Source organism: Bombyx mori, chromosome 3 (genome assembly GCF_030269925.1).
Source record: "Bombyx mori chromosome 3, ASM3026992v2".
Classification (NCBI taxonomy): domain Eukaryota; kingdom Metazoa; phylum Arthropoda; class Insecta; order Lepidoptera; family Bombycidae; genus Bombyx; species Bombyx mori.
Genome location: NC_085109.1, coordinates 6,328,268 through 6,350,347, shown reverse-complemented (window position 1 = coordinate 6,350,347; position 22,080 = coordinate 6,328,268). Strand labels below are relative to the sequence as shown.

The following is a 22,080-nucleotide window of genomic DNA, read 5'->3' as shown; positions in this document are numbered from 1 at the left end:
TTAGGGCGTGTTGTTGAAATTTCAATTAGATTGTGTAATGATTGTTTCAACCTACTACTACGGGTGAACTGGTAGAAGAGGTCTAGAGGCTTAAGCTGGGAGAACTTCCTAACACTAGCCCTAGCAAGGGTCACTGCTGCAGACTGCCAGAAAAATCGGTAAGAAATTAAAATCAGACTTCGACACATTTGTAATCAAACAATAAATACTATGACGTTATACAGCCAGAAAGCCGTAGACAAACATTTAAATTGTAATCACGGATTGTGTAAATAAAAACGCGATAAAATAAATCGCGGCGCCTAATTCCCTACATAAATCTAGAACATGTTTTTCTTTTTAAGCATTTAAACACGAATTAAGCTGAGTATCGCTAGCGTTACAAAGAAAGTCAATTTCTTATGTTTACTTATATAAAAAACCATATCTGTATTCGGCATGTAGAAAGTTCAAAGAAGCGCATGTTAAAAGTTCATTGACTTGGGTATTCAAACAAAGGCAACAATTAACATAGACAGTGAAGTCTCGCACCGTTGTGAAGTTCATTACAAGTCGCGTTTCCTTAGTCCTTTTCTCGGAACAGGATAAGACTGGCCGGTGGTCCAGTGAAAGGATTGTAATCGCTGAACGTCTAGAGAATTGCAAACGTGACAAGTTAGTTTCGTAAATGTGCGCACGAGTGTTTGAGCAATGCGACACCGGTTACGACAATTGTTTTTGTACTCGATACCAGTACAGATAACAAAACAAGAACATTAAGCTCTAAATAAAGTATAGTTTAAATAAAATATTCGGTGCATCGCTTCTTTGAACGGAATGAGTCAGAAAAAAAAAACAAGGACATGAGAAAGACTAGAATCGTTAAAGATGAACCAAGAGATGGTAATTTTTATGTGTATTGAAGGTATTTTAAGCCCATTAAGGCAGGTACCAACTTTCTGTTTATTTCTATAGCAAAACATTTATTCATTCCGGTTTCAAGAGCGAAATATCAATTATACAATAAAATAGAGACGCTTAGAAGAGGTCTCATCCTCAAGGTGAGTGGTAACATTCACGTTATGATGTCTATGAACTTCAATAGCACCCATCTAGTGCAATAAAAATTTTTGGTCTTATCCTCCTATAAAAACTGACTCGTATTCTATGCGTTCACGAGTATTTTGTTCTTTATATTTTTAATCTCTATGCATCTGTATAGATTCTATATGTTTTAAGTTAATTGCAGTAAACGGTAAAAAATGATTTAAAATTCATGACACACAAATTACAAATCGAGTAAATCTCTATTCTATTCTATTGTATAAGCCCAAAGACGTCCAAATGCTGGAATAAAATTCGTTCGTGTTAAAAATGAAAATCAAATATTTACAAACGTTTTCCGATCAAAACGTTAATCAGAAAGAAACCAAAGGCATTGTTGATCTTAAAACGACTTGAAAAATTGAAAGTGCCAAGAGAAATAAATAAAACATCAAAGGCATAAATAACGCATTCGAAAACAAATACAATGCGATGTAGTTCAGTACGTTTACCGAGCCAGAAAGTGCGCACGACCGATTTACAAAACCCGATTCGTAATGTAGGTTACCCCTTATTTATATTTTCGGGAACCGCAAGAGCCCGGAGTTGCAAGACTCTCTATAAAGAAATCCCGAGAACCGGTTACAATTACATCTAAATTCAGATTATTAGTTCAGCGTTTTTGACATCACTTTTGCAAATTGTAAAGTTGATGACAATCTCAATTTGTGTTTTATTATTTCAAGGCTTAGGTTATTTGCAAGTTTACATCTTGTAAAACGTTTACTTCGAATGGATATGTAACTTTAAATGAATTTTTAATGGCGTAAAGTTTATTTTAGCCCTGGCATAATACAAAATAAATTGACCATATAGCGATTTATGTTCCAAAATCATGCACACACACACACACGTACGCCACGTCAATGAGGAATACAAGAAGCAGTATTGCGAAGTGAATAGCTTTTTAAATTTACCTCTGTGCAACATGTATACGAAAAAAAAAAGCAATCTCATCATTTCTCTTCAAGGTATAAATCTATATATATATAAAAATGAATTGCTGTTCGTCAGTCTCGCTAAAATTCGAGAACGGCTGGACCGATTTGGCTAATTTTGCTCTTGAATTATTTGTGGAAGTCCCGAGAAGGTTTAAAAGGTAGATAAATATGAAAATGCTCGGAATTAAATAAAAATTAATTTGTTTTCCCTTTGATGTGTCCCCCGTCGGATGGATTCCTTTTGTTTTAAGTTTATTTTTTATAAAAGTTTAGGTCTTTTATTTATCGATTAAGGCACTACGAAGTCTGCCGGGTCAGCTAGTATAATATAAATATATTTAGTTAACCCGAAGTGATTGGATCACAGAAGTGCAAAATGACATAATCATAAGTTGTACAATAAATGATATATTCTATTCATTTAATTAAACATAAATACAAATGGAGTATTGGTTCGAACATAATGCTGTTATTAATATATTCGCCTATTGTTTAATTAGATCAATAGATATTACACGCAAAATACAATAACAGTTTATCAATGGCTATTTACACATTACGTAATGTTTTTAATCCTCGATGCCAAACTAAGTCTGTTTCTGTTTGTCTGTGTGTCTTTCTATCTGTCTGTATGTCTTATTATCTATCTGTGGCATCCCAAGCGGACGGAGAATTTAATATTCTTTGTCATCCAGTTTAAATGTCAGGCTTATCTGATTGAGATGGTTCTTAGCCATTCTTAGCTGTTCGTCAATATCGATCCAGTCCTTGGGGTCATCATATTCCTAGATTCGGTAGGAATCTAAGACGATACAAGAGTGAATTTTTATTTATTTATTTTTTCAGACTTATTTTGAATGAAGACTTTTTGTTGTCTTTTGTTGTTGGAGTGACGTCACGCTCGTGCATCTGTACTGATCAGCTCTGTTATTGTTTAGTTAAATTCGTGGTAAAACTAGTGTGTATTGTTGCTGGGTTGTTTTAATAGTGTATAACGCTATTAAAATAGTGCTTGTGATAATTTTTAACAAGGTTATTCTTCATAAAACTTTAAATACGAACCTAATGTTCTATTAGTTTCAATATTACAAGGTTTCGGTACCCACACAAAAGAAAAAAACAAAAGGACACTTATATTTCTTATTTATTCCGCCCAAAATATTAAATCACACAGGTTACTTTAACATCTATATTCCTGTTGTCCATTTGTAAAGCACAAAATAATGGCAAAGTGTGGAGCATGTGGAAAATTCTTGTCAACCGCGGACTGTGCGCGATGTAGTAAATGCAGTGACAATTTTCATAAAGGATGCGTGGCAATCCCTTCTACGGGAGTAGCGCCTCGGGGCTGGATCTGCCCGAGTTGCTTAGCGAAGGTACCTCGTGGGGATAATGCTGCAACTCCTGTGCGAGGGTTGACAGTTGTCGGGGTGCATCAGACTTCAAACGAGTGCGATGTTGATGCAGACACGATGAATTGGTCGCTGGAGTCCCATGTCGACCTTGGCTTAGAAATTCGATCTTTTAAGGATGAGCTGGTGGGCCTAAGAACTGACTTAAGAAATTGCCGAAAAGATATCGCTGAGTTTAAGGAGCTTCTCCAGTCCTGTCATGGACGTATCGACGCGGTGGAAGCCCGTGTGCTGGGTCTTGAGGCTCGCCTAGCGGAGATCGTCCCAACAGTAGCAGCTTCTGACTTGGATTCCACGGTGGCTGAGCTTCGCATGCAGCTGCGTGAACGCGACCAGGACTTGCTCAGGAACGATATTGACATAATTGGTTTGCCGGAAGTCCGTGAAGAATGCGCTTGTCATTTAGTCCAGGTTGTGGCTGTAAAACTAGGAGTAAAACTTGACGTGTGCGATATAGTCCACGCGGAGCGGATTGGTGCAGTAAGACGCAATTTCACTGAGGGCGACGAGAATCGTCCTCGTATACTATCAGTACGACTGGCTCGTCGCTCGGTTCGCGATGCACTATTGAAGGGAGCCCGCGTGCGCCGTAACCTCTCCACTACTGATTTAGATGTACCTGGCCCCGTCCGTACTGTATATTTAAATGAACGTTTGTCCGCATATAACCGCCAACTGTTTGGTACTGCCCGTCAAAAGGGAAAAGACAAGGGCTGGAAGTATGTCTGGACCAAGGACGGACGAATTTACATTCGTCGTGGTGATGGTACTCCTGCGCTTAGAATTAGAGTTCAGGCCGACTTGAAGAAGCATTTTGGCCCAGATATAGTTTGATAAAAATAAAAATCATTATATACAATGTTTTTCTTATGTTTAAGTGTTGCTTTACTTCAGAAAGCAATACTAGGTGCTTTGCTTTTATTCTACTATTTATAACCATGTCACTATCAGTGTTCCAATTTGTTTATTGTTATGGATTGTATTTTCTATTACTTATTATTATCATTATCAATCAATATTACAATTGTTTTTCAAATCATTATGACGTAATGATTTGTGGCTTATCTTTTGAGTTTATTTACGTTAATGATTATACTTCTACTGTGCGGAATCATTGTGGTGTTCTCTGGTGTGGGTTGATGTGGGGATTGAATTTGAAGGACCTGCTACGTATTTATCCTCGATGGTTGTTTGCTGTGATGACTGTTCAGCGAGCCATAGCATTATATTATTTTCTTAATGATTTGGTTGAATTCTGCATTGTGAATTTTAAATTGTGGAGATACATCCTCCTTACTTATGTTGCCCTAATAGTATTTTCCGCTCATTAATGCCAAGACATATGCTCAAGGTAGGTTTTCATAATGCGGGATCACTAAATACAAATCATGATGAGTTTATAGTGGCTCTGATAGATCATGATCTGGACATACTGGCTGTCAATGAGACTTGGCTAAGGCGCGGTGAGGAAAACCGGGCCTCGATTGTTCCCGGTTATCGCTTAAAGCATATACCTAGATCGGACAAAATTAAGAATGGACGCGGTGGTGGGGTGGGTTTCTACGTCAGGCAAGGCATTCCATTTAAGCCCATACAGTTAACTCTCGTACAGGAATCAGTTGAACAGATGTGGTTGAGCTTGGTTGTTAACACTCGGAAAATAGCATTTGGTACGGCGTATAGACCTCCTTGGCAGGACGTTGATGTTTTTCTCGACTCTTTGACTCATACTATTTCTTCTTTGTCAGATTTTGATAGTTTGGTCTTGCTAGGCGATTTTAATGTAAACCTTTTGAACAATAATGACATTAAAACTGATAAAATGAAAGATTTTTTTCACATATGTAGTTTGGACCAACTTATTACAGAGCCAACACATTTTACTGATCATAGTGCAACACTTATTGATATTATCTGTACACATAATTTGGCTAGTAAATGTGTTCAGGTTGAGCGAATTGTTGATCTGAATAGCCATGCTTTCCTGTCTTGTGAGATAAATTGCAGGAGACCGAAAGTGCCAGCAAACATAGTCACTGTTAGGCCGTTCAAGAACATTGATGACACCCTTTTTGAAAGTGACCTTACTCGAATACGTTGGGATGCAATTTTTAACTCGGTCATATTGACTTTGTTTGATCTGCACGCACCCCTAAAAACAATTAAATGTAAAACATACTCTTATCCTTGGATTACTGACAACATTCGCTTGATGATGAAACTTAGGAACAAAGCTCACAAACGTCATACTGTTAGTAAGACTGAAGTCTGAATTATTATAAGGACCTTAAGTCGTTGGTGGAAAAAGCCCTAGAAAGTGAGAAAAAGGCTTATTTTAATTTTAACATTAACAATAAGATTCATAATCCCTCTATCCTATGGAAAAATTTGAAAACAAATATTTTACCTCCTGTAGACCATGAACTACCATTAATTTTTAACGATGCTAAACAAATTAATGATCATTTTTTGAAAATTCCTAATGTAATCAATTGTTCTTCTATTATATCCAATACTAACTATTTTAACTCTCATCGTTACTCTGATTCACAATTTAATCTGTCCGGGGTAAAGGAATGTACTGTATTGCAGATCTTGCAACAACTGAAGTCGGATGCTCTGGGTGTTGATGATATTTCGCTTAAAATGTTGTGTATGACATTGCCCTACAGTCTTACTTCTGTCACCAATCTTGTTAATATGTCAATTAATACATCGATATTTCCTTACACTTGGAAGACTGCTGTAGTTCGTCCTGTTCCTAAGAAACCTAATGCCATGACACTCAGTGACCTCCGACCCATCAGTATATTGCCCTGCTTGTCTAAAATTCTAGAGAAAGTAATATCTTCACAGCTGACGGACTATCTCGAGAAACATAACATATTGCCTGAGTATCAGTCCGGATTCCGGAGATCGCGTGGTACTGCAACTGCTCTCTTAGATGTGACGGATAATATCCTTGCTGCACGGGATCGGGGTATGTGTACGATTCTGGTACTTCTGGACTTCTCTCGAGCATTTGACAGCTTGAACATTGACCTTCTTCTTGCCAAATTGAGTTTCTACGGCTTAAGTGCGGATACCATTCGTTGGTTCTCAAGTTATCTGACTGAACGATCGCAATTGGTGGAAATTCGTCGCGGTGAGGGTAATGTTCGATCCAACATGGCTAACGTCATTAATGGTGTACCACAGGGTTCGATCCTGGGCCCTTTACTATTTATCCTTTACAGCGCAGATATTGTTGGTCATATCAATCATTGTCAGTACCATATATATGCTGATGACATTCAACTGTACATCTCTTTTAAGATGTCCGAGTTTACAATGGCCATTGAGAAACTTACAGGGGACCTAAATAGAGTGGCGAATTGGTCGGAACAGAACTCACTCTTCTTAAATCCCAGCAAGACTAAATATATTGTGTTTGGAAATGAATCTCGATTGTCTAAGCTTCCATCACAACCTTTCAATGGGTTAAATATTCGAAATGACCCCATTGAGAGAGTATATGAGGTGCGTAACTTGGGCCTACTGATGGACGCAGGTCTCCGGTTTAAGAAGCATGTCACTGAGATGGTCCGCCACTGCTTCTATCGCTTGAAGGTCCTGTACCACATCCGCAATTATCTCAGTGAAAAACTTCGGATTCAACTCGTTGAGACACTGATTCTCTCGAAACTGAATTATGCGGACGTGGTATACGGACCAAGATTACTTAATTCAACTGGGCGCATATTACAGAGAGTACAGAATGCATGCATGAGATTTTGCTTTAGCATCCCACCACGATCCCATGTTACGTCGATAATTAATCAAAGCAAAATGTTGAATTTAAAGTTGAGAAGGAAGTTGCATTTTGCTTGTTTATTATTTGGAGTCGTAAAATTGCAAACGCCGAATTATTTATATCTTAAGTTGACTTATTTAGGAGATGGCGGTAAGCAATCGCGACAACGCTCCCAAGTGTTTGCGACTCCTCGACACTGCTCTGCTGCTTTTAGAGGCAGCTTCCGCTACTTGGCCTCTAAATGCTGGAACAATATTCCTCCACCTATCCGGCACCAGAGAACGCTAAGGTCCTTTAAAACAAATTTAAAAGTATATCTTTTGAATATACAGGAAAAATTCGAAAATATCAAATATAATTACTCCGTACTATAATCAGTTGTGCTTTGCAACTGCAATTTTTATTTAATTAATTTAATAATGTCATTTTGTTGTCCTTTTCATAACTGTTTTTTTTTTATTTTTTATTACTCATGTTCTTTTTATTTTTTAATATATTTTACAATGATGTGTATTGGTCGGTCTGATGCTGGTGTGCGCGTCACTCCGCAGGTGCCGGCGGAAGATCAGCGCCGCAGTACCGATTGTCTCGATACTGTTAGGCATTGCTGAGCCGGTAACCATTTCCAAGCCTCGTTATTTTTGTTATCTTTTTTTATTTATTTTTTGTACGTAATTTGTGTTTGGAATAAATGTTTATTATTATTATATTATTATTATTGTCTTACCAATTATTTGATGGTCATCTTTCACAGATAAAAAATTTGGAGTTTTATAAACGAGTTTTTTTAAAATTTAAAACGTAATGTAGTATAATGGATATTATAATAGAATCCAGCGATAATTGCAGTGGGAAAAAGCATACGTCATTACGGAATTTAACAAACACACACATACACGTCCAGAAACAAGTACATGTAACATTTCGCTCGACATAAAATTTTTCGTTTGACTTTAAAATAATCTTCATGCGCCGTTCTAAGTAATATTGACTAAACCAGTATACGTGTATTTCAATAATAATGGCGTTGAAATTTAAGAATTTGAATCTTTGTTAACGTATCTGTGTAGTTTATATTGAAATTCGTAAACAATGCTTACGTCATTCACCATGTAATTGTTTGAAGCGTAACGTAATCGCGAATCTTCAAAACGCGTTCACTGTTTTATTGTTTTCGATGTTCCGTCAATATAAAACGTAGGCTAAGCGAATTTAGTTTTTAATTCGATTATGATAAAGAGCGATATTCTATGAAATGTACTCAAAGATATAATAAGTATTCGATTGAAATGCAGGCACGACTTGATGAAAGCAGAAGAATGGGCCCTTACACGCCTATTGCATTTGCATAAGTGTCTTGGAGGTCAACGTCCCTTGATATGGATAATACACTGATGCGTGAGCACAATTGGTACACAAAAGATTCCTATAAGAACACTATTGTGATCGGTTTCCTGATACACATACAGAAACATGATTTTATTCGAATGACCTACGGATTATTTTTCATCTATATCGTGTCCAAAAAACTTATCGTCACAGATACTTGTGAGATAAAATAGACAACATAATTATTATCCAGTGATAATTAGGGATGTGATCCAAATGATTACATAAGTCAGTTGTTTTAGTGTTTGTTTTTACTGAATATGGAGTTGTACAGTATTAATGGACCACAAAAAGTTGTGCACAATATAAAAGGTAATTTAACTTCCCTATCTGTACCTTCCGTAATCACATACATACATGAAGCGTTTGTTCTTACGTCGTAAGTTGATAGATCTTCCTTATCGCAATTTCCATAAACTACATACGCAAATACTTTAAATTCTTGACGCAAACCCATGAATAACACATTACTATTATGTCGTCAGTCAGTTAAATATTATAAAATCAAATTTAAGTTACATCATGTCATTAAAACCGTAATTTGTAAAGATCAATTTGTAGAATTTCCAATGATTAATTTATTGGTTTCAGATCTTTCATAAATTTTCACAATGATGCCACTGTTTTATCGAAATATTGAATAGTTGATCCAAAATACGTAATGCTTTTGGATGTAGGTCGTGTCAAAATTGAAATAGATTTAACCGAGCCATGTGTTTCAATACATCCATATGCATGGTTCTTAAAATGCGGCATCGAAAACAAGATCGACATTAATATACACCCTATCGAGGTCATTGTCCTGATTAATATAAGCAACGAGTTCGGAAGGATGTATTAAAATAACTTTTTCAAATAAATTCATGAAAAGAGTCCGACGAAAATATATTTGGATTTCGTGCCAGAATGAAGTTCAACGATTTGCAAAAATTAGTCGTTTCCAAATTGAATCTAGTACCTACCTACAATACGGCTATGAGTCGCCACAGCGGATAGACATTAATGTTATCTTAATATAAAAATTGATTGATATTTTAAGAAAGGATCCTATCTATTAACCCTGATTTTTGTAGATTTCTTTTCTAATTAACTAATTAATCAGTATCGTTTCCGAAGAAAGTTTCTTTATTTGGAGTATTTTTGTTTTTGAGTTCAGTAATCATATTATTATGAGTACAGTAACATCACATATTTGTTTTATTAATGTTATTTTGGTAATGTTTACGGTCAACTTTTTTAAAACACATGTTTTTGATTGATTATATGTATTTTTACATAGAGAGCCCAAAAGACAAAAATATTAAAATATAATAGCGTTTACAAAACTTAGGTCAATCTTATGAAAACACTGTTCTTTCTCTCTCTCTCTCTCAATACTAATTGTAAATTAAAATTAGTTTTAATAGATAGTAAATTTTTAACTCTTCCAATTTATATCAATTCAAGTTCAATTTCGCTTTTTACTTCGCAAATAGAAACTTCTAGAAACGTTTTCAAATCGAACATTCCCTATGACAATGACTCTTCAAAAATTTTAACTTTCTTATTTTCGAAAACAGCCTGAGTGTGACTTACCTCTTCAAGAAGTCTGTGTATTCAGCCTGTCTGATAAGGCCAGTTCTCATCATAATCGTTTGGAAGCATTGTCGTTCGATGGCCCAAAGTCTGCAGTCCGTAGCGGCTTTGATGGTAGCTGTACGCTTGCAGTTGTACAGGATTGCCAGTTCCCCGAAGACCTTGCCTGGCGCCATCGTGCTCAGGTATTTGTTCTCCCTCGACACTTCGACTCGGCCTTCTGTAGAGAAACAGTGATAGTGACTTTAGTATTATTCTGTTATTTTTAATACGCTTTTATTAGCTTCAGACGTATGTATGTTAGTATGTAACGGAATCTTTGATTTGGACCCCCTTCAAAACGTCGGATTAACTCGAAATTTGGTATACTCATTAAGGACCAATGACAATTCAAATTGAAAAAATTGAAATTCAACTAAAAAATAAAAAATAGTTTAAAAAAACTAACAAAATACGCTTTTATAGAAAATACAACTATAAAATAAAAATTTTTTTTTAATAAATTTGAATTAAAAATAGTGTATGAAAAAATAATTTTATTGTAAAAAAGTGAAATAAAGTTTTTTTAAACTATTTTTTATATTTTATTGCTTAGATGGTTGGACTAGCTCACGGCCCACCTGGTGTTAAGTGGTTACCGGAGCCCATAGACATCTACAACGAACTGCCGCCACCCACCTTGAGACATGAGTTGTAAGGTCTCACTTTTAACAGTACAACGGCTGCCGTGCCCTTCAAATCGAAACGCATTACTGCTTCACGGCAGAAATAGGCAAATATTTATTTCATTTTTTTTTTTTATTGCCCTTGTAGGCATACGAGCATACGGCCCACCTGATGGTGAGTGGTTACCGTCACCCATGGACTTCAGCAATGCCAGGGGCAGAGCCAAGCCGCTGCCTACCGCTTTTATAATATACATATGTAATATAGTTCACGTTAAAGTTAGATAAATTTTAGTAGTATTGAGTTGAAACCTGTATTCGTGTTTTAAAATATAACCAACGCCAAAAGTTAATTTATTCAAATGCAATAATATTTAAAAATATTTAAATTTTACATTACGTGTTTTGCTTCAGAATTAAATTGGAAATTAAATAATTTTGCAAAAATTCGAAATCCATTACGATATTATTGAAGGCAATCTTGTTTGGTAACATTTAAATATTTTATAGAGGAAATATCGAATGTTAATTTCTTTAAAGGTTGCTGTATGTTTGTATTAATAATATGATTACAGGATGTTGGTAAGTAGCTCAATTAAATCAACTATTATTAATTCAGAGTACATTTAAAGATGAAGACTGTTTCTGCACATGCCTACATATATATGTACATATGTTTGCTTGTGGTGGGAATAAATGATCTAATTAATAATAGTGTGATTCATGGGTATTTTTTATTAATAACCCCGACACGATGAGTGTGCTAAAAATATTGAATACTAAATTACCTACCAATAACTAAATGATCATTTCGGCCTACACTTAGTAAAAATCCTCCAACTATATGCCACCCAATGCTGAGTGTAGGGTTTTTACAGACATTTTGTCTTTTAGTCATTTGTTCATCTCATTTGTTGCCGTCAACGTTTCTATGTCCAGTTATTTTACCTATAGACTTTTTTTTATTGCTTATATGGGTGGACCAGCTCACAGCCCACCTGGTGATAAGTGGTTACTGGAGACATCTACTCCACTCCTCTACATCTACTCCATAGACATCTACAACGTAAATGCGCCACCACCCTTGAGATATAAGTTCTAAGGTCGGAAGTATAGTTACAACGGCTGCCCCACCCTTCAAACCGAAACGCATTACTTGTTCACGGCAGAAATAGGTAGAATGGTGGTATCTGCCCGCGCGTACTCACAAGTGGTCCTACCACCAGTCCCCACGGCATATGTTGTCCGCTTGCTACGACTTTTGTTATGTCAGATATTTTAGGATTTTAGCTTGTTACATTTGGACATAAAATTAAGTATCCACTGCTGTTTTTTAACAGTTGCAGTAAAATTTTAAAACTAATTATAACGGTAACCCCTGCGGGCTCATACTTTACTTTTTTTTAAGGTATGAATAGGACTTGGGAATAATTGACATGGAGAGATGCTAAAGCATGAAGGTCGGTTCGTATTATTACACATTCGTTTCTTTTAATTATTCAAATGGACATTCTCTATTCATTTTCGAACAACTAAAATTAACACAGAATCTATAAATCTGTTACTGGTGGTAGGACCTCTTGTGAGTCCGCACGGGTAAGTACCACCACGCCGCCTATTTCTACCGTGAAGCAGTATTGCGTTTCGGCTTGAAGGGTGGGGCAGCCGTTGTAACTATAGACTGAGACCTTAGAACTTACATCTCAAGGTAGGTGGCGCATTTACGTTGTAGATGTCTATGGGCTCCAGTAACCACTTAACACCAGGTGGGCTGAGAACTCGTCCACCCATCAAAACAATAAAAAAAAAATTAAAAAAAAATAACAAAATTCCGTTATTCACTATTGTGTTTACCCCCGAACGCACATTAATAACTATCGGAAACAACAAAAACCATTATTTATCACCACCGTTATTTTCACGCCAGCACGTGAACTTAACTAGCATCGACATAAAGGATCACTCATCCGTAAATTCATATAAAACTGTATTCCATTTAAAATCACTACGCGTTGTTAACAGGAGATTTCACGGGGGCGTTGTGCTGCATAGGTGAAATGTTTAAAGTTAGTGCAAATAGTTGTTAATTGTAGTTTTTGTAAGCAGCTTTCAGCTGGTTTTTTTAATATTTTAATTTTAGAATTGTTCTATGTGATTGGCTAATAATAAGAAATAAATATATGTAATTAATAGTTGAATTCGGTCACATCCCGGTATGGCTTTCAACACGTCATTACGGATCCTCCCGATTCATTAACGGTCCTTTTAGGTACCACAAGCACCGGTCACCGTACTCGTCGAACCCGGCGCTTGCGACGAAGGACTCGACGAGCGAATTAACCCATAGACACAGACAGCCCACTGAGTTACTCGCCGGATCTTCTCAGTGGGTCGCGTTTCCGATCCGGTGGTAGCACGAAGCACTGCTCTTGCTAGGGCCAGTTTTAGCAACACTTCGGTTTGAGCCCCGTGAGCTCACCTACACGTTAGGGTAGAGCTGAGATAACCTCTCAAGGCTATCAGCATAGGTAGGAAAAAAAAGTATGGCTATCGCTAGGCACGTATATGGATTATGTAACTTTATAAACGAGTCGTGCCCAATTATTATTATTCCTTTTTTATTTTCAAAAGACATGGCCATGGTAATAACAATAAATTGACTTTGTTAATTATATGCAAAATTTCATATGATCACAAAAACATAGTAGATGCGTATATGATTCTCTACAGAATCGTTTTTTTGTTTATAATAAGCTTTATCTGGAAATCTAACACCTTAAGAATTGTTAAATAAGACTAAATGAAATATAAATTTACAATAAAACATTTATTTAAATCTGAAAGCAAACAATAAAATACGAAATAAACAAATAAAACAGTCGACATTCATCAATATTTATACTGCATTAATTAAGATAATATGAAGAGAAAGAACCGTATAGAAAGCGAGATTTTAGTATTAACGAATAGAAAATTTTATCCATATTTAAAAAAAAAAAACATTTTAAAAATTATTTAAACACTATCCTACCCAATTATGTAGAATCTGCCTAGCTATTTAAAGTCTAAATTACTGGTGGTAGGGCCTCTTCTAAGCCCGAGCAGGTAGTTACCATCACCCTGCCTATTTGTAGCCGTTCTAACTATACTTGAAACCTTAGAACTTATATCTCAAGGCAGGTTGCGCATTTACGTCGTAGATCTCTATAGGCTCTATTAACCACTTAACACTAGGTGGGCTGTGAGATCGTTCTCACCCATCTAAGCAATTAAAAAAAAACAAGAGCTATGTAATTCTAGCTATGCTGTCCTATACATCAAAACCAGCCTGGCCACCTCGAACTGTACTGAACTGAACTTAAATCAATTCTATTCATTATATTATTACTTAAACGGGAACAATAACCCAAATTGGTAGCACTGTCTATCTTTTATTAGCATACGTGTGACACAACCAAAGTAACGCGGTCTAAAGAACTGTCGTTGTCCAAATTTTATATAGACTTCTTCAGATGCATGACAGTACTTGGAAAATATTTTTGATTTGTGCTCACTTTGAAACAAATTTCCTTAATATTATTCTGTAAAGACCACTGCTCCCCTTTTTTTCATCATCACGTAACATTTAGTGTCAAGCAACATTTATATTAATGATTTAATTGATTTACTGGGATTTATTCCAGGTGACGGGTACATTTTGAGTACTTGCTAGCTATCGTAGGCCAAAGGGAAAGGGAAGATCTTCAACCGAGCGGCTGATATTGCTGGGTAGACCGACGCTCCGATATTTTTTCCTACCTACCTAAGCTGATAGCCTATTTCAGCGTAACCTTAACTAGTTGGTGAGCTCACGGGGCTCAAACCTGTCAACGTTGCTAACACGAAACCTAGCAAGAGCTGTGCTTCGCAGAATCTACCACCGGATCGGAAACGCGACCCACTGAGAAGATCCAGCGAGAAACTCAGTGGGCCGTGTCTGTGGGTTAATTTACTCGTCGAGCTTTTATATATGCAAGCTTATCACGAAAATGTCGTAAGCGAGATTCAGGCATCTGTCAAATACCTTTTGTTGCATGATGGCTACCACAGTAATATTTACAAATATCAAAATTTGTTATTTATTGTATGTCACAATTGCTTAGCACAGTTTTTTTTTACGCAACGATACAATGTGGGTACGCAAATATTTAGTGATGTATGTTCACAGATCAGTTTAATGAGAATGTCCAATAATATGTACTAGAGGTCCCGCAGTAGTCGAAATTCGATTATAATTAAATGTAATTATAAGTTTGTACACTATTATGATTGTATTTTATATTTCTATAATCACAAATTTCACCAAGGCTACACTATAAAAAATATTAACAAAGACAAACAATATTTAATCTATTCTCAATTTGACCACAGCTGACGTCAAGAACAAAAGTTTGACAATAAATAGTATGCATGCGTGTGTGCGTCAAATACATGGTATGTAGTGTGTGTAATGTTTTCTTTATTGATTTAATGTATCTTTTATGCATTATTTTAAAAAAATATTAGCAATGTGCACTTCTTCTCTATATTCTCTATAAGTGTGGAAAATTTCATACGCCTCCGTCCGCGCAATTTTCGTAAATAGGGATACAAAGTTTTTGCTTCAAGTACTAATACATAGATAAAGTCGATGGAGTCCATAGTACAGACTAGGTACATAGAAGCAAATTAATATCACGAAAGTGTTTCAAGGTGACTCGCTCCGGACAATTTAACGGTAGGTTATGAGTTCGGTTGCGTGATCTTTATTGATATAGGTCTTATAAATATTTTACTTTGATCTCAATTTTGTAAATACGTGTAATTAACACAGCGACTTTAATGTTTAAATGTTATCAAATTAATCAAAGTCCAATTGTTAACATTTTTGTATTTTTTTTCTCCTTTTTTTTCCTAAGCTGATAGTCTTGAGATCATATCAGCGTCACCGGGTCAGTAGGTGAGCTCACGGGGCTCAAGCCTTTTTTTTTTTTTTTTAACGCTGAGGAATCAATTTACGGATACCCGGTCCGGGGGGGTAACGAACCGGGTTATGTCGGACTCCGGCGCCTCCTGAGAGGAAGAGGGGGACGAGGAGGGCCAAGGTCCTCCACCTCCCCGAATTCCTCGCAGGAGACTACGCCTTGAAAAAGGCGCGCGAAGCACTTGTCCCGCAGAACGACTACCGACTAAACCCCATCGAGCTCCACCACACCGGCTACACCAGACCTACGGTACCGCAGTGCGCGCCGAAAACGGGGCTCAAGCCTCACGTTGTTGCTAACACGAACTCTAGCAAGAGCCGTGCTTCGCAGAATCTACCACCGGATCGGAAACCCGACCCACTGAGAAGATTCAGCGAGAAACTCAGTGGGCTTTTTTTGTATTACGACTACACTGTAGTATTAAGTTTTTCAACATTATAAAACTATGATACTTTCAATAGACTACAGAGAAAATAAATATCGTAAAACAAATTTGGTATTAAAAGTCTCAAGCAATTCGGCTCATTTACATATTTTCGTAGTGAAGAAGTCGATTTAAATTGTTCACACTCAAATGGCTTTTGTAGAAGGCGACTAAAGAATTGACCGAATAATAGGTAGAAGTGTTCTCTGAATTTTACACAAGTTCGCACCATGCATGCCAACAACAAAAAAAACTATTTATTCCAAGAAGCAATAATATTGAGACTTTCAACTCCAGGTTTCAAAATAAATGATTATGGGCACCCGTAACCACTTAATTCCAGTGGAGCCGTGAGCTTTTCTGCCCATATTATATAATAATAAAATCTATACTTTACTTATATTAATGTTATAAAGAGGAAAGCTTTGTTTGTTTGTTTGTATTGAATAGGCTCCAAAACTACTGAACCGGTTTGAAAAATTCTTTCACTGTTTGGAAGCTACACTATTCCCGAGTGACATAGGCTATAATACTTTTTGAAAAAAATTAGGGATCCTTACTGAAACTCCAATAATGTAGCCCGAGGTGTAAAAAAATTACCTAAAATATTCTTTACATCCCGTGCCCTGCGAAAACTATTGATGATAGAATAAAATAATGTACTACGACTTTGTAGAACACACTATAATTTACAAAAAGTGTCGGGACAGAAAATGTCTAACTATTATAGTTATGTCAAAATAAGTGTTCTTTTATTTTTAAAAACAAAACTACGTCAAATATCGTTGAAATTTTTGTTAAAGACCCGAGCGGAGCCGGAGCGGGCCGCTTGTATTTTATAAAACAACTTTAGTTAAGAACTGTATAAACATGGTATGAATAGTTATGTCACCTTGATTTTGATTTGATTTCGATTGCTCTAAAAACATAATATTTCGAATCGGTAAACCGATTTAATTGGCCCGACCTGAATAATAATACTCAACTTAAGCACGTTTGAATCTATGCAAATATACATGCATCATTTGGTCGGAAAGTGGGACGTAACGAAGCAAAATTTAATTGATATGCCAGCCTCGGTGGATTTAGCAACCTTTGAGTGGCCCGCGACGTCGCTGAACCTTAGTGGTCACAGTTCTAAATCGTCGGTGTGTGTCGTAAGTGGAATCCATTACTGACTGACAGAAAGCTAATTTGTTTTCACGAATAAAATATTATGTTTCTTGATCTTTTGATTCGCTCTCAATGTTTCAAAAGCAGATAATAAGATCTTATAACAGATTAACAATTAATTCTTTCATAATTCCAATACACGACTTGAAGCGAAAAATACTTTGTATTTAAAATGAAATATTCAAATTGAAAACTAAAAGGTTAATGTATAGGTTTCAAAGTTAACAAAGGTTTATGTTAATTGTTTAAGAAAATTTACATTTAGCCCGTAAAACAGACAAACACGTTCGGTTACGAATGAATAATTAACGTATGCGTTGTACAGGTCATTTTTTTACGTATTTTACATACCGGATTTGTGTGCACCAATAAATTAGATTGGTGTTTCATTGGCATAGTAAAATCAAAACCTAAATAAAATCATTATATTAAATGTGTATCGCATCTGTACAAAAACAAAGCCAATCTGAAGGAACCTTTACTGGTGGTAGGACCTCTTGTTTGAAGGGTGGGGCAGCCGTTGTAACTATACTGAGACCTTAGAACTTATATCTCAAGGTGCGTGGCGCATTTACGTTGTAGATGTCTATGGGCTCCAGTAACCACTTAACACCATGTGGGCTGTGAGCTCGTCCACTCATCTAAGCTAAAAAAATAAAAAAAACCAACATTATATCTGTTAAAAAATTTAATATAGTGAATACGAGTAGCCTCTTTAGTATTCAAGTTGACAATGGTTGAATCATGTAAGTAGTTGTATCGTTTTAGTGACATCATCTAACTGCTATCCGTTTCGCGACCTACAACTGTCTCACCGACTATATACATATGAACATCGATCAACACATGAGATCAAAATAGCACGATATCTGATAAAATATACTGGAGGTTAAATTACAGATTACACAAAATAAACTTGTTACATTGTGGAATACAAGAATGCGTTACCTGATTCTTCATTTTTCTTAAACTTATGACTCGAATCTTCCAATCGTGTCACGTCTAACACGATCCCCGCATCCAATGAAGCTTCCGTTGCGGTGCTATCACGCTGTACATTCCCAGTTCGTCTCTTGCGTGTTCCATAGGTATGAACAGGTACTATTAATTTCGGCCGTGGTATTGAAAAATCAGAGTCCGAACCACTAGATGAACTTTTAGCACTTCTCGTAAACACACCATTTCCATTAGTTGCACGTTCCTCATTGATATGGTCTTTCGGAGGTGCGAATTTTGTAATATCATTGTACCTTTCGTATCTATCGTCACTTTTCACTCTCACGGTGTTATATAACTTACCATATTTATCGGGTTTGATTTGTTTTGTAACACTATTTATAGTCCGATAATCACTTTCTTTAGACGGATCAACAGCGTGGAACCCGTTGCTGATCGGCGGTGCGAGTTGGTTCTTACTTCCGTTGAACATTTCGTACTGCATTAGCGTCAACTGTTCGCTCGGCGACAGATTTCTTTTCGGTTGCGTGACAGTGACACCGTTGTACTGCGCATTGTTGTGCTGGACCGTGTCAAGGTACGCTCGAAGTGGTACTCTACCTTCGCTTTTAACTCTTAATGATTTAGAACGAAAGCTAGGTTTAGCGTCTTCGATGCGTCCGTTTCGTTCGTTCGCCGGTTGCGTAGTGTGGTTCGGAAGTTGATCGCATGTAGATAACGACTGTTTAATAGGCCGCATGTATAGACCCAAATCTTCCGGTTCACTATCCAATTCCAAAGTTTGTTTACCGTTTCTGACTTTCATCGGGTTCAGATCTAAGGTGGCCATTGAATGTATAATTTTGTACACGGTATTACCGTTTTGTTTGGGGTATTCATTTGGCGAATTTCTATCATTCTTACCACTTTTTTGGATCTGCTTTAGCTTATCGCTATCGGTGTCATTGTTTTGTTGACTGACTCTAGAATAATATTCATAATATGATTCTGATGATGGATCAGGAGGTACTGGACCAGGATCAGGTAACGGATAGTAATTTTTCTTTGAATCAACTTTTCTCTGTCGATGTGCGTATTTCAAAGAATCTTTACGTTGTGGCGGAACGGGTGGCTGTTTACTATTCGAACCAAATGCTTCGATGTCCCATTCTGTGAAATTTCTTCGTTTCACGCGTCGCAGAGTCGAAGGCTTATAGCCATTTGGCATATCTTTAAAACTATAACTGTGCTTTAATTTGTTTTGAGCAATGTAATTATCACTCGTCCTAGCTTTTTCTTCTATATTTTGTTGATATTTGGCTAATTGAGATATGTTTTCATTAGGAACATCAAAGTAACACCCACTGTCTTCTTGTGAGTATTTTTTTTGGCTGTATTCGTTTTCTTCCGAACGGCCGACATCTCTACATGATTTGCTCCTCGATATAGAATTACATTTTGAACTTGATTGATCGTCGTTAGAATTGCATTTATTAAGATTCTTAGCGCCGACCCAGTTTGCCGCATAGACAAGGTCCATAGTTCTATCCCCGAGGGATAGCCACGGGTCCTCCATGACCGCTTTTCCTGGATAATGTTTGATTTTCATCTTGACTTCAAACCTTCAGACTGTGTGTCATTATAAATATTTAGTGTCTTCAATTTAAGGGACCGGTGCGGTGAAACAAACTCCATGTTTTTTAAACACAATTTATATTACGTCACTTTATTTGATTTGCTTATATTTTGATCATTCTCGTGGCGATCTGTGGAAATTATAAATTCATACTACAACAGAATTCCTATACCCCTTATAGCCGGTCGTGTTTACAGTTAAAATGATTGCAGTAATATTGTCACGTTTCGTCGACTTGTTCGAATTAAAACAATGAAATCGTTTTGCAATCGATATGCTTGTTCCATAAACCGAGACATGATATAAGCCATGCACAAAATAATAACATAAGTGGCTTAGGATTATTTAAACTTGAAACAATAGTTAAAATTTTAATTTGTTTCAATGTTGTATCTATTAAGCAGTGTTTCATTATTGGTTATTCAAATCATGAATTGTAACAATTAATTGAATTATTTTTTTGTCTACCAAACTGTAAAACCAATCTAAACGCAAACAGAGCAGAGCATTAACTTCAAATAACAGGGCTCTTTACGAAAGCGGATGCGTCACGGGACTCAACTATAGTTCTTACACAATCACACAAACATACACCCACAAAGACAAGGAAACGGTCAGCACGGTTCAAGACTCCACCAGCCAATGCTAATAGAATCATATTACGTAATAATTAGATAATGGGGTCCGACTGGCTGTGCACCGCTAACTAAACAGAAGCAAAACTCGCTCGCTCATATTAATTCACTTTCACTGACTTTTAATAATATTGAATTCGGAGAAAACGAAGACGGTACAAAGTTTAACGATACGCTTAAGATAATTAACGTGCAATGATTAAACACTTGATCGAGTTTGTAGGAAACGATTTCTAAGACAACGCATAGACGGGTTGAAAGCGGTCATTGATCCACATATCCACTCGCCTGGTCAACGATGATACGTGGTGAGAAACATATTCAGGAACACAACAGATCGGTAATGTTTATAGAAATGCAATATAAACATAAAAGAGGCCAAAACTATCGTATACAATAGACGAATAGAAACCCTATTAACTAGAGAATTGGACATGAAATCATCGATACTATTTTTAGCGAATAGAATATGGCCGGTACAAATACAAGAATATTTCGCTATTCGCTAATAGTGGCACTTTCCTAGAGTCTCTTAAAAGCTAGTTGGCGACTTTCTCGAACAACTATTCAATGTGCTAGAAGCGGATTAAGATGACAATATCCCCTGTGTAACTCGGCAAGCGATACAGCTTTCATGAAATCTCGTTATTTACAGAATGAAAACCATTTACAATAACTACCATTTTTAATAATACAGACTTCCAAAATCCGTAGTAAAAAACTAATGCGATTTCACAAACTAAAACACGATTATAAAGGATTTGAGTGATAACGCTAATCTTTTTATTGAACGAAATATATTTTGATTTACAAAAAGAAACTATTTAAACTATATTCTATCTTCATAATGAACGTTGAAATGAGTTAACAATTAAAAATGATAGAAAAGTTATAGTAAAAAGCGAGTGACAATACTGGCTTCCCAAAATGTCTTTGTTTGACATTAAAGGAATAGAAAAACCGGCAGCGACTATACAAAAAACGACTTTATAACAAAGACATTGAACCAAAAGGTCACTTATGCTTGATAAGGCTCGACAAAATTGTTCGTGTTTCCTGGTCATTGTATATTATACGGCTAGTAAATATTATAATGTGCTTTGTAATGCCAACTTTCTACGGTCTGCCGACCTTTATAATAGTATGATAAGATCGTAACGAAATGAGACATGTGAACTATTGAAAGTAAACAATCAAGGCGGAGGACCGCATTATGTGGAAAGCATTGGAGAAGGCCTATGTCCAGCAGTGGGCAGATAAAGGCTGATGATGATGATGATGATGAATCAATTACGGCTGATTTAAAATGCTAACAATAGTACTTTCTAATCTCAATCGTTACAATGTGTACTAGTTTAATAAATTAATAGAACTGATAAATTAGTAATAACTCGTATGAGTGCAACAATGATTTC

General features: G+C 36.3%; 1 protein-coding gene across 1 annotated transcript in view; it reads right to left on the bottom strand.

Moving 5' to 3' along the window:
• PKG-I (protein kinase, cGMP-dependent, type I) overlaps positions 1–22,080 on the bottom strand; it is a gene marked incomplete at its 3' end in the record, with an annotated part of 123,830 nt that overhangs the window by 31,365 nt on the left and 70,385 nt on the right. The window contains 1 exon segment of the mRNA NM_001043586.1: positions 10,194–10,413. Coding sequence (NP_001037051.1) covers positions 10,194–10,413 — 220 coding nt within the window.